Source organism: Physella acuta, unplaced genomic scaffold, assembly GCF_028476545.2.
Source record: "Physella acuta isolate Inbredline_101_S28 unplaced genomic scaffold, ASM2847654v3 ptg002135l, whole genome shotgun sequence".
Taxonomy (NCBI): Eukaryota; Metazoa; Mollusca; class Gastropoda; family Physidae; genus Physella; species Physella acuta.
In genome coordinates this window covers 25,910-40,162 of record NW_026733636.1, presented here as the reverse complement: position 1 = coordinate 40,162, position 14,253 = coordinate 25,910, and the positions used below count along the sequence as shown (strand labels likewise).

Here is a 14,253-nt window from a genome sequence, read left to right as displayed (position 1 = left end):
ATAAAATTTTTGTTTAAATTTCGAAATATTGACAATTATTTTAAACCATTTAAAAATATTAGAACATCTCACCCCCCCAATTTAACCTCTTAGGAAAACAACTACAAGTACTAAGTCCAAATCACGTTCTGGTTGTTATCATTTCGTGTTCTGTCGTCTCACTTCAAACTTTGCTCTTGGTGTAGACTTCTTTAGGGCTCTAAAAATGGCTTTTGCTACTAAGGCGTTTACCAGAACACTGTCCACGTCTTCTTCTCACTTTAATCCCATTAAAACAGTAACTATCATTGGTAGTGGGCTGATGGGATCTGGCATTGCGCAGGTAAGTTAACTAATAGTTGTAATAGTTAAGTTTTAAGTAGTTAGTTGTTAGGCTTAGTTTAGGCCTAAGTAAAAAGTAGACATACAACTACAATTACATTACTAGAATCTAGTACTAGTGACATTTATATTTAACTTTAAATTTTGTAGTTAATTGTAGGCTTAGATCAAGAAAGAATGTTGTATGTGTAGTTACGACTTGTAGTACTTGTAGTACTTTTAGGATTTCATTTTTAGGCTATAGGCCTAAATTTATTAAGTAATTAAAATTTAATGAGTATCGCTAATATTTAGTATATAAATAATTACGAAGTGACTACTCGGAAGAAGATTTTTCTCCCCAACGTCTCCACTTAGTCGGCAAAAGATAGCTCTGCGCATGCGCAGGGACGTATGGCTAGGGTTAGGGCTAGAATGAGGGATAGGATTAGGGTTATGGATAGGGTTAGGGATAGGATTAGGGCTAGGGTTAAAGTTAGGGTTAGGGATAGCATTATGGATAGGGATAGGATTAGGGTTGGTGTTAGGGTTCTGCGGTTGTAAACACATGCATGCGCAATACCATCGAAAGCATTGCCGCGATGGCAAGTCGTAGTTTCTTTCCATTGCGCATGCATATCTTATTCTGGCTAGCATCGGCCAAATAATAATTATTTTTTAAATAATTATATATAACTAGTCGGCTATACAATATAAAATGTCAAAAGGCACTGTATTCTGATCGTGCTAATCCCGGGGTTTGAAGCTTGATTGATAGGGCTAGGCCCTACTTATACCTGCTAGTTACTAGTACTAATTAATCCGAATATAAATATTTTTAGAAAATATAGCCTAGTTTATTAAAATTTGCTGATTCAGATTAGTAAGCCTACTATTTATTCCCTGTTAGGCCTAATTAATTAATTTTATTCAGAGTAGGCCCTGTTAATTATTCATAATTAGGTTTAGCGTTAGTGTCAGAAGTAATGATTAGAGTAGAATATTGGTAAGGGGTGTAATAATGTATGTAATGCTTGTAGGTTGCTGCTGCAAGTGGACACAAAGTTATAGTTGTAGACAAAAACCAAGAAATCATTGATAAAGCTTCAGCTTCTATTCAAAAGAGCCTTGGGCGCATTGTGAAGAAAAAGTTTCCTGATGATCCAAAGGTTGGTAATATATTTTGTTTTAATCAACTTTAAGTTGAGTCAGGATATTTTCAGCACATCTTTTTTTCCAGCTAGTTTGTGAAATTTTTACTCATTAAAATTGTCGAATGTTTGCTAATACAGTTTCCTTATCCCTTACCCTTGTTCTAACCCTGTAATGATAATGTATTGTTACTGTGCTGCTGACATTGTTTTAAGAATCAGCATTTTAAATTTTAAAATTTCTCATGATTATTATAATAAATAAAACTTCAGCTGAACTTGGCAAATACATAAATCTATACATTGTTGCAAGGGACAGTGTGGCCATGTGGGAGAGCAGAATACTGCTAACTCAAAAGTTTCGAGTTCTGATCCCATGCTTTAGTCCCTAAGATGTCCCACCCAGCTATGGTGGGTACCTGATTCATGTTAAGGAAAATAAAAGGCAGCTGGATATAGTGCTTACCACACTATCCTTTCACATGCATGATTTTTAAACATGCATAGAACAGGGAACATTAAATAATATGTCAAAATAAAAAAAAAATTAATTTGTAATATCTTGTATCATGATGGCCTTATCATGTGCTAAAATTTTGTGATAAACTTATCTAATAGGCTCAACAGAAATACATCTCTGATGTCATGGAGCGGTTGAGCCTATCAACAGATGCTGTTGCCTCCGTCAAATCTACAGATCTTGTTATCGAAGCCATTGTTGAAAATTTAGGCGTCAAAAAAGAGTTGTTTGCAACACTAGACAAAGCAGCTCCTCCGTAAGTTTTAATGCTACACCTTAGCTTCCATCTGAAAAGTGCTTTTATAAACTGCAAAGTTTTGTTACAAATTGGCTTTTATTAATGTTTTCAGGAACACGCTATTTGCTAGCAACACGTCTTCGATCCCCATCAAGGAAATTGCAGAAGCTACTTCTAGGAAAGATAAATTTGGAGGGTTACATTTTTTTAACCCTGTTCCTCTGATGAAGCTGTTGGAGGTAAAAATCTAGTAGCATTTTTGCAATTAAATTTTGTTGTGCCACACATTCATAATTAAAGCTAATTCAATAAGGTTAGATATAACTTTTTTTACTGATAAAACATACATTTCAGCAGCTTTTTGGGTAACATTTTAAGTATTTGAAAGAAATATATTTACTATTGATCTTTTTTCAGGTAATTAGAATCCCAGAAACATCAGATGAAACCTACAATGCATTGGAAGCTTTTGGTAAAGCTTTAGGCAAGACAACTGTGCAGTGCAAGGTTTGCAGATTTAGTTCCCTTAGTTTATTTTGATTGGCTAAAAAATGTCTCTGGCTTTGATTTAATTATAATATATGAATAAATTACGATTTTATGGATGGGTGATATTCGTAAAATGTGCAAAATATAGTGGCAAACTTAATGCAATGGCATGTTCTAGGGGTTGGTACTGGCAAACATTGTAACAATAATAATCACAATATTTACACAAGTCCTAAAAGTTATATTGAATCAATTTTTTTTTATAGTTATCTCTCCTCTAGTCCTGAATGTGATATCAGCTGTTAAATCTTGATACAAAACTGTATATCTATTCTGGTGTTTTATGTAATCACTTAAGTTAATTTATACACCTTCTTAAAATACATGAGGTTTCATTATATTTGCTCATCAGTTCATTCAACTTAATTTCTCTATCCTATCTTAGGATACCCCAGGCTTTATTGTCAACCGTCTATTGGTCCCGTACATGGCTGAGGCAGTCAGACTTGTTGAAAGAGGTAATGTTTCAAACCCTAGAGAGTTATTTGATTGTGGGGTCTGAGTAGTTGTGTCGGTAAAGACAGCGATTGCTACAACGAAAAGTCCTGAGTTCAAACCCCCAGGTAGATGAGGCTTGAAAGCTTGGGACAGCTAGGAGAGAAAACTCCAAAATCAAACAACTGCTGCCTTGGACGAAGGCTAAAGAAGCAAATCCAAAAAGAAAAGCAGGCTCAAATCCGAGTCATAGGCCTAAATGGCGCATATGTTGACATGTAATACTTAATTCTGTTGCAGGAAATCCTGTCCAACATTACATTACATAAGAACTCAGTAAAAGAAGTATAAATTTGCTTATGTTTTTTATTAATTGATTATTCTCTGGTGTCTTCCAGGTGATGCCACCCCCAGGGATGTCGACACAGCAATGAAGCTTGGTGCTGGCTATCCCATGGGGCCATTTGAACTTTTAGATTATGTCGGTCTTGATACAACTAAGTTTATTATTGATGGTAAGGTTTGTTTTCAGATTAAAAAGCTATTCAAGGAATATATTTGTTGCTATTTCTGATTAATTTTTATAATTTAGATAAAAAAATTTTTATATTAAATTCAAGACATAATTATATAATTTTATGCTTACATTAAATTGTTTTAATGGTAAAAGTTTTAAAAATAGTTTTTTACTTTTTGATACCTTCCTAAAAGTTAACTATTCAATTTACATGAAGATTTGTTTCACCATAATTTGTGTCTATTCTTATAGGCTGGGCACAAAAAGAACCTGATAATCCCCTATTTAAGCCATCACAAGCTCTGAACAAACTGGTCTCTGAAAACAAACTGGGAATGAAAACAGGAGAAGGATTTTACAAATATGACAAGAAATAATTCTCTGCGTCGGTTGTATGAATGAACAAGACATATGCAGGACATTGCCATCCTAGTGCTTTGATTTAAAGAGATGTAATTTAGTGTTGATATACAGTACATATGTATTGAGTATATTACTCACAGTAGATAGTTCCAGTGTAAAGGATTACCAAATTTTTCTGTATATTTGTTAGTTGCCTTTGTTGTCCCTATTCCTCTCAGTTTAATTAATTAGACAAATGAGTAAAAAAAAACATTAATAAAGCCTGTTTTTCTATGCAATTATTTAAGAATATTTTTAGTTAAAGTTTTCATGATGACATACTGGATTAATCATGGCTGTAACATCTCTAACTGGGAGTTACATAATTTGTAACTATTAACCAAGAAAAGAATTACAGCTGTTTGTCACACTTGTTAGAGAGATGTAACAATTATCTGTTTATAAAATACTGTTTATTACATTTACTTTGGCTAAAACAATTCTTGGCAGTGGTGTTTACATATTGAGATAATTTAGTGTACAATATAGTTCTTTCAAAAATATTGAGGTTTAATATTATGGTTTTATGTTAAGTAATTGTGTGATACATACAGCTACTGCTAAATTATTTAAAATATATTTTTCCTACTTAGGAGTAAGAGTAGCATTACAAATGTTGAGTTTGTGATATTGTTCTATTTGCATCTTAGTTATACTCTAAACTGCCAGTGTAATGATACATCAGTTGATAAACTCCTGTGTGATGATACATCAGTGTATCAATGATGAGCAACAATGTACTTTCAGTAAATGATTTTTGTGAGCTTTTGGGATTTGTATTTTTTTAAGTGTGAAACTATGCAGAGTGTGTAAGACATGACAGATAGATTTGATAAACTGTGTTTTTTTAGTTAGTTGGTGATTTAGTGTCAAAAAAATGCCTAATGTTGCTGTTTTTTTGTTTCCTTTCTTGGGAAAAAAATGACTCAATAAACTATTATTTTATTAATTAAAGTGTTTGTTATTATGTATTGTGTGATGATCATACAAATGTTGACTGTTCAATTAAGTATAAGTGTTGATCATTAGTGATACTTTGAGCTTCTGGCTTCTAACCCAAACGTCTTCACTGGGCTTAAGTTTGTAAAACGTCCACCCAGTTCTGATGTGAAACAAACGTAGTAGGGCATAGTGTCAATCACACTATCCCTTTGTATGTCGAGGTAATTGAAACAGATTAACTCTACTTCATCTGCCCCATGTGTCTTGGACAAGATGATGATTAGTGATACATGAGGGATGAGACTGTCTAAATTGGTCATTATTTAATGTTTGTATTTCAACAACTTCTCTGCCCACAACCGATTACACATACACTGCAACAGCATACTGCTTTGAATAGCTTTTTTTTTTTTTACGTTTATGTGATATCATTTATTATAAACCATTTATCTTTCAAGTCCAAAGGTTATCATAAAAAACGTTTGTACAGTACAAAGTTCAATATGGTCTAGATATATTCTTTTATCAGGGTCATTGAAACTAAACACGTAGACACCGTATAATAGCACAATCATTCACTTTTGGTTTTTTACTTAATCAAACTTCACAAAAGCAATCCCCATATCGACTTTAGACATGAAGCAAAGAATAAATGGAACTAAATGTCATTGTATACACATTGTATGACGTCCACATATTTGTTTACCATTCCCCTCCCATTTTGTCTAGCATGGACCCCTACGTACGTCAATGTCCTGGACAATATAACAGACCTATTTACAAAACATATTATTATATTTCTAATCGCACATTAAATTATGTAATGTCAATATTCTATTATAATTTTGTTTTAATAATTTATGAGCTAGGCCAACAGTTTTTTTTTTAAATTTAATTTACGAAAATGTTTGTTCTTAATTATTCAAATTAATAGCTAGATCTATAATATGTCGAGAAATAACAAGCTTAAAATGAGTGGTTTTTTTTTACTTTAAAGAAAAAATTAAATAACATATTTTCTTTAGGGCTTATACTACTTATAGATCTACTTAGGGCCAAAGTACGCCGCATTATGATAAGCGGTAAGGCCACATGGGGTTAATACCTCATTTTTAGCTGCCCTCGTCACTCGCTTATTACTAGATCTATATCTGTTGTAATTTTATTCAAACAAACTCTAGAAAAAGTCGATACTACTCTTAGCCTATTTAATTGTATTTTTAAAAACATGAATGCAGTTTCTTGCAGCCCTCCGCCAACTGTCTATGTTGACGTAAAAGAAAAAGGGTTTTTTTTTTCATTGTTAAACCACCATACTATATTATTAGTATGCTAAATAATATTTTTTTTAAGCTGGGTTCTTACGTAACAATGAAATTTGCAAAAAAAAAATTAAATATTTTAAATAACTCGTAGGCTAAATTTTGGCTTCGAAACTGCAAAAATTACTCAACAGTTATGGTTAACCAGCAGCAGATCAACCAATCGGAAACGAGTGCTATTTTTAGAAACTTAGTCATGTCTGTAGTTGACTGGTATAAAAGGAAGAGTCGAAGCCGCCATTGTTTATATGTGCCAGGGCAACATCAGCTGTTGTGTTGTCCGCTCCCGCTCTCAGTCCTCAGGATGGTATTTCTTGTGGACTGGAAGTGGGTGTTGTCACTGTGTAAAATATAACCCCTCATGTCAAATGCTTACTTCGTTACCTTCTGGAATGTTCGTGTTCTGGAAACAAACTGGAGTGTTCGGGTCTGGCCGTTCTATCAGTAAATGAACGGGCCAATAACTCTGAATATTCCCGGTTTCGAGGGACGCCGTGCCCATAGCAACCCCGCCATTACCTTTGAACAAGGTGCTAAGGGGTGGGTGCGGTAGCTCCCGAGAGACCACCGAGATCACGTGATTGGCTAGCTCCTGTGCGTTTCGCAATTTCAGGGGTCAATTCTGTGGTCATTGGTGGTGCCGGGAACTCGCTACAGATTACAGATATGTGATGTGATTGTAGAATATTCATAATTTGTTTACCATATTGGCAAAGTATAGTATTAAATTAGTAAACAGACTGTTTAGTAGTAGGGTAGGATTACTGTTTTATATTCGTGCATATTTTACTAACTTTTAGCAAAAATATCTAGGCTAGATCTATATAACTCTCGTAGAAAAAGAGTTATGATTTATTTCTGAATTCTAGCTAGATTTCTGTATCTCGAGTCTACCTCCTTAGATATAACTAATTTCGTGAGTGTTAATAATAATTATTGCGTATGATTTATGGTAGAGATCATTCTTACAAGTTAACAGGTTCTTCCTACTATGATTATCTCCAATGTTATGCAGGGCCTAGTAAATGTAGTAGTGAGTGGATTGAGATCGAGTAAACACAATTGAAGTAGCTTCACTTTCTAGACTGTTCGTCTGCTTGTTTGCGTGTCTTGTGACCAGAAGGTAACAAATGTAAGCATGTGGATTGCTGGGTGTCATTTTTTGCACATAGACAGCACCTGCATTCCAGAAGACAGTACTGAGCTGAGAAAGGGAGACAACACTGGCTGGATATGTAAATATGTACATCACTGTTTTATTGCCGTTTTATAACGTTATATGCTTTAACAATAAAAGGCACTTGTTGCCTCGCCAGATATAAGCTACAATCGTATACACGACCTATAACTGGTTTCTATAGAGCCACCTCAAAAGATTAAATTACCTATGTCATAAAATAAAATATATGGATAAGATTATCAGGCAAAGCTAACATGCACAGAACAGATTTATTTTTACAGAGCACATACTACAGCAGTAAGCACACAGAGAGAGAGAAGGGGAAAAAAACGCAAGTCAGAAGTTGTTGGTTTATCGTGATCTCAATCATTGAACTCTGAATTAAATTGTATACGTTGTTTCACAATTTATAATGTTTTATGACGTTTTTTATTCCAGTTGGCCTACCACTCGTTGTTTTAACTCTTAATTGATTTTGTTGTTGTTGTTAACAAATAATGTACGGGTCTCTTCAAAATCAACTAATTTGTACATTAAATTTGAAATCAATAAACTTCATGAATTGTATTGATATGATTCTGTTAAATTTGTCAACACTTTACAGTTGTTGTATTTACGTTGCGTCCAGGACATTGACGTACGTAGGGGGTCTAATGCGTTTGGTGGTGTTGGATTGAAAAAGAACTTCATGCACTATAGAAATGATTCTACCTAGGCGTCCAATGCCAGCTCGATCTAACCATAGCTAACGTTTACTGACTTCTAAGTCTGGAGCTCGTTCTCCTAATCCACGAAGAAAAGAGTTTACCGGACTCAGGCAAGCTGATGGGTTTGAACTGGCCGTACGATTACTTTGTAAGACGTGATCAAAGCAAAAAAGCATATCTTTTCATCGACCCATTGACGCCCACATTTTAGAGGTTTTCATTACTTTCATGATGTTGTAGTAAACAAATGTGAAGTTTATTTCAAAAGCCTCTAATTGTTTGGATAGTTTCATAGTTCATAGTCACATGACTAATTATTTTAATTCATTAACTAAAGACGCGATGGGTGTTGTAGTTACAGCGAACAGGTGCTGGTTAAACTGGGTAGACTTACACTGGTTACATCGTAGTCTTACACCGCATGTACACTTGCGACATGTGGGCCTATACTATACATTACATGTCTAGGAAAAAAAACAATTTCGCAATGAGTGAGTAGTCACCCTCGCCCCTTATACATTATCTGATAATATTAACTTACGGTGAAGTTTTTTCTAGACGTGTATAGATCTGGTATACACGTCGCGAGTGTAAATGTGGTGTTAAAAGAAATATGGGCGCCCCAGTGAGGCAGTTTTTCTGTGGTATTCTAAGAAGCTCGAGACATTAAACATACTTGAACATACAACTTCAAGAATATAAACAAAAAGAAAAAATTGGCAGGAAAATAAAACAAGTAGGATTTAATCTTTATTATTAACGAGCCGACCCGCAGCGTATCATACGCCGCTATTTAGTTGTTTTATTTTCTACTTTTCAGTAATTCATAATTTGTGAATTCGACAGTACCAATGCTGCCACTGAAAATATTTGTTTTAAAACACTAACCCCCCCCCCCCCCATTTCCCCTAACCCCGACCCTACACCCCCCCCCCGTGAAAGCCGCCTCCTCTTAGTTATTTCTTAGTTACCTCCTGTAAGTTTAAAATCGAACTAAATTATCTGCCCCTAATAGAAACCCGGCTCTACGGCTCTACTATTTGTAAACATTTAGCTTTGTAAACATTTAGCGTGACCACAGCTCACCAGACAATGTGGGGGTGGGGTGGGGGTGGTAGTTATAGTGATAGAGAGAAAGAGAGGGGACTGCAAGGAGGCGCTTGCAGCTTGTTTTCTAACGGCTCCCAGAAGAGAATTATATATATAGATATTGTTCATGTGAAATGTGGGAAGCGATCTTACTTCAAACCAAAGCGCTAAATTTGGTGTGTTAAGAAAAATAAACTTATAGGGCCTAAACTGGTTGATTTAAGCAAAGGAAACAATGTTGTCTATTCTTCCCGTGGATCTATAGTATACTATGATGTCAAAAGCTGCTCAAAAGATGTCAAAAGTAACGATCCTGGTCGACACATGTTACAGTTCTCAGTGCTTCATTCCATCAGAGACTTAAAGAGTAATTCAAGAAAGACCACGCGAATGGCAAGGTCTTTATACTGAAGCAATGGACTGTGAAGAAAAAAAATACACGCTGCAACGTTGGTCTAGGACAAATAACCTAATTATTTGGTTAATTTATAACGTTAATCAAACTGCACACCTGCGCGTAAGCTTATTTTTAGTACAATAAAACGTACAGCAAACACGCCCACCGTGTCAACTGTCAACACACGCCATAGGGGCCTACAACAGCCACTAGTAGGCCCTAGTACATAATCAATCACACAACACACCCCTGTTCTACTAACCTACTACACAGTGGTTTTCCTGATAGTTGATTTTAACCTGCGTCATCAGCAGATTTAGTTGGCCATATATAGACAACAGACGTGGAGTAGTCGAATGGTAGAACATAATACTGCTAACCCGAACGACTGCTGACCCGAAAGTCTCGAGTTCGAATCCAGGTTCAAGTCAGTGGAATGTCCCTGAGACCACCCAGCTCTAATGGGTACCTAAATAACGTTAGGGAAAGTAAAGGCGGCTGGGCATAGTGCTGACCACATTATCTCTTCATGTGCGAAGTCAAGAAACATTTATAAACTCTACTTCATCTGTCCAATGGATCGCTAGGTCTAAAGAGGAATGCTACTTTTTCTTAGTCTCTTTTGGTCTTATGAAGTCTACAAAAGCTAAAAAGTAATTGATGTAGGGGTTTAATAATTTCTGTAAACTCTATTAACATGTCTAGAAATTAAAAGTGTAATTTTGCAAGTGTTGAGAAAAAATTAAATTATTTAAAAGTCATTCTATAAATAGATTAAATTCCTCCAGAAAATGTCGTAATTTGAGACACATAGGGTAATTTAATCGCTCTAACAAAACAAGGAGTACCGCAAATATAGACTGGCGTATAACTCTATGTTAGCACGCGTACAACTACAATACTAACCAGAATTCAGACCACAAAGACACCAAGGCAACAGCACCAGATGTGTTCAAAGAAAAGCAAGGATGACGGTCAAAACCTGAACTGTCCAGTTTCTTTGAGGCATCCACCCCGAAGAACGTGTAGCCCCCCCCCCCCCCCGAACGAAATAGAATGTATACAGAACTATACTTTTACCTGTATCCTCCACCGCTCCCCCCCGGAAAAGTTAGTCCGCCCCCGAAAATTTCAAGCCACCCCCCCACCAGAAAGTCTGAAAGAAAAGTTGGAACATTCACCCTAGACGTACAATACATATGGCCCTAGAAAACCCTCGCCATAAATCTAACTTAACCTCAGTCGTAACCCTAACACTAACCATAGCCCTTTAACACAGAATCTATTTTTTTTGTTTTTTTTTTTACATTAAGTATGTAGTTCCATGTTTGGTCAAATTCGTTTTCTTTAGCTGTACAAATCGCAATTCGCAAATCAGTCGTAAAAATCAATTCGTGTGAGATCAATCATAAGCTCTTCACTGCAGTACAATGGGACAGGGTAAGGCTAATATTTGGGCCCCCTCTCCACGACATTTGGACCTTTTCAGATCAATACAACTTCACTGATCAATAAAATCAAACAGAGACCTATATTTGTTTTACCTTCTTTCAACAAAATTGACCTAAAATATATCAATAAAAAAATCAGGTTCAGCGGATACTTTACATTTATAATATTTGTAGTGGTTACAGAGGCGTAGCAAAGGGGGGGGGGGACATATGTCCCCTGGCGCCGACCTAAGGGGGCGCCAAAATGGGTTGTAAAAACAAATTAAAATGTCAATTTAGCTGCATTTTTTGTAGTTTGAGGGGGGGGGGGTTGCAAATCGAAAGTTTGAGGGGGGGGGGGTGCAAATCGAAAAGTTGAATGGTGGGGGGGGGGGGGGTGCAAATTGAAAATTTGCTCCAAACTGAAAGTTTGTCCCCGGGCGCCGGGAAGGGTCGCTACGCCTCTGAGTGGTTATGAGACCCGAGGCAAGGGCATATGGCCTATCAGATGCGTTAAAACAGCCCAGAAATTAACAAGTAATACAGGCAACCGATTTAGAACCACTGTTTACCTAACTCCCAGTAACATTCTTCACGTAGTTAACCTTCGATGCGCCCAACCAATGAGAAAAATGTGTTCATTCTATTTTTAGAAACTTAGTAAGGGAATCCCGTCACGAGCCAGTATAAATAAGAAACCGCAGGCTAGCCCAAGTCATACAGCAGCAGTGTTGTGTCTGCCACCTAGCGGCCAGCTCAGCCATGTTTGTTGACTGGAGGCAGGTGCTGTCACTGCGTAAGCCATGTTCCCAACTCTAAAGCTTACTTCGTTACCTTCTAGAATGTTCGTGTTCTGGAAACAAACTCTGGAGTGTTCGAGCGCGGCCGTTTAAAGATAAACAAACGGACCGTAACTCTGAATATTCCCGGTAACCAGGGACGCCGTGCCCGCAGCAACCCCGCCATAACCTTTTAACGAAGGTGCTTAGGGGTGGGTGCGGTGCTCCCTGGGGACCACCGGAGTCACGTGACTGGTTGACCTGTACAGTTGTCTAGAACTGTGAAACCAGGCGTCGGTCTTGTGGTGCTGGTGGTCGCCGGGAAACCGTCGAGAGAGCCTGAATTTGATTACCTGTGTCCGTGTTTATGAGGCCTGGTCTAGGACATACTCAAGAGTGTGTGTTGTTGAAGTTCTGATGGTAACGAAGTAGGTTTAGGCGCTGGAACACGGCACGTATGTGGCGGCACCGACCTCTGTCATGTTGGTGTGTGGACTGCAGGTGTCAGACAGGTACACATAGGTGAGGTTGTGTAGGTGGGGTTTATTTAATACGTGTCGGTGTGATAGGTGTAAATGGTAGGTATGTGAAGAAGTGTCAAAATTAATTACATTCTTGCGTGTGCATGTATGTGAGTGTGTCTGTATTAATGTAAACTGCAGTGTGTATGCTATATTTAGTGTATGTTACGGCGTATGTCATTTTCAGTGCGTCTGTGTCAATGTAAGCTATAGTGGTGTGTATGTCAGTTTCCCAGTTTGTGTACGTGCCAGTGTTAGTATGTCTGTATGTAAGCTGTTGTGTAGGTCTTTATGTGTCAATTTCAAAGTTTATGTGTGAATTTCAGTGTTTTTTTTTCACACATAATTCATGTGTGTAAATGTTTTGGCGTTATGTGTGTCAGTTATGTGCAGGTGAAAGTTGTAGTGTCTGTGACAGTTAAGTGTGTCAATGTAAGTTGCAATATGTAAGCGTCACTTTTAGTCTGTGTGTCAAAGTTTCAACATGTATGTGTTCGTGTGTGTGTATGTTGCATCGGCATGTGTGTGATAGTGTCAGTACTTATATGTTTCGGTGTGTGTGTGTGTGTGTGTACAGCAGCAGTGCGTGATAGTGTCAGTACATATATGTTTCAGCGTGTGTCCTATGTGGTAAACATACTGCATTTGATTGTTAACTTCAAATACAGTCAGATGATTGTGATTATTAAAATAAATCAAACTAAACAATGTTGCCTTTGATTTACTTGTCAAATATTACTATAAAACAATTCCATAAATACATCAGTTTAAAAAAATACAAAACAGAATTAACAAAACACTAAAAGCAGTGAATTATAATCAATATATAAAACAACAACGTAATTATACGTAACATACAATTTTCAAACTAAAAAAAAAGATAACTCATAATATCACCGGTATATTGAATACTTTTATGTATCCCTCTCGATATCCCAACTCTTACACAATCAGTCAGAAATAGTCCTGATATATATATAATTTAACTTTCATTTTAGCAGCATTAGATTTGGAAACTACAGGTTAACATGCGCAGTAAAGCTACGCGTATACTTGCCCATGCACATTAAAATTAAATACGCTGAAACTAGATCTACAAACTGACGCACAAACCACTAAGATCTGAGATTTATTTCCCCAATATGAATCATTATCTCTATTCAAACAGATCGACAAGTCACTGTAAATATTAAAGTACATTTAAACATTATTCTGATTAGCACTCAATGGGGGAAAAAAACAATTCTTACTTAAGGGAGAAAATAAACATAAATAAATTGAAAACAGAGTTATCGGTATTAGGGCTTGTTATAAGTTGTAGTAAAAATAAAAAAAAAAAAAGAAAATAGTGACAGTTATCAAAATAATTTATACGAGTTTAGACGCATGTTATGATTTATAATTAACGATTTAAAATAAATTCCTACAACATATAATTCATTATAAACTCTAAGAACACTGAACGTGGTATAATAAATACAAAACCAAGGTATAAATACATCATGAGTCATGAGCTACTACTTACTTAAATTTTTTCCGCAAGATGTATAATAACATGTACATAAAAATACACAGACGTCATAAATACATGTAGCAAACCTTTTGTCCAGTAACGTCCTAGGTGTCCAGTCCCAAACTTAACCTATTTCTCTCTAACTGTTCGAGACTTAGTTTATTCATCCATCAGATCTTCCAGTCGCCACATCCCTCCTTGAACAATACCTGACTTGGCATAATCTTCGTTAAACAATCTCTAAAAGCCTGTTTTCCCCCT

The 14,253-nt window shown here is 36.3% G+C and overlaps 1 protein-coding gene across 1 annotated transcript; it reads left to right on the top strand.

Moving 5' to 3' along the window:
- Positions 1-92: 92 nt before the first annotated feature.
- Positions 93-5,060, top strand: LOC131932309 (hydroxyacyl-coenzyme A dehydrogenase, mitochondrial). Its single transcript, XM_059289184.1, has 8 exons — positions 93-322; positions 1,341-1,469; positions 2,070-2,227; positions 2,322-2,448; positions 2,627-2,716; positions 3,144-3,216; positions 3,592-3,708; positions 3,963-5,060. Exons 1-8 carry the CDS (start codon positions 206-208, stop codon positions 4,085-4,087), a joined length of 936 nt encoding a protein of 311 aa, XP_059145167.1. The 5' UTR covers positions 93-205; the 3' UTR covers positions 4,088-5,060.
- Positions 5,061-14,253: the final 9,193 nt, after the last annotated feature.

Bases quoted from the DNA above. Each gene is read 5' to 3' on its own strand.
- LOC131932309 (XM_059289184.1), top strand. From the start codon at position 206: ATGGCTTTTGCTACTAAGGCGTTTACCAGAACACTGTCCACGTCTTCT. The intron at 1,470-2,069 runs GTTGGTAATATA...CTTATCTAATAG, and splicing joins AGTTTCCTGATGATCCAAAG to GCTCAACAGAAATACATCTC. The intron at 2,717-3,143 runs GTTTGCAGATTT...ATCCTATCTTAG, and splicing joins AGACAACTGTGCAGTGCAAG to GATACCCCAGGCTTTATTGT.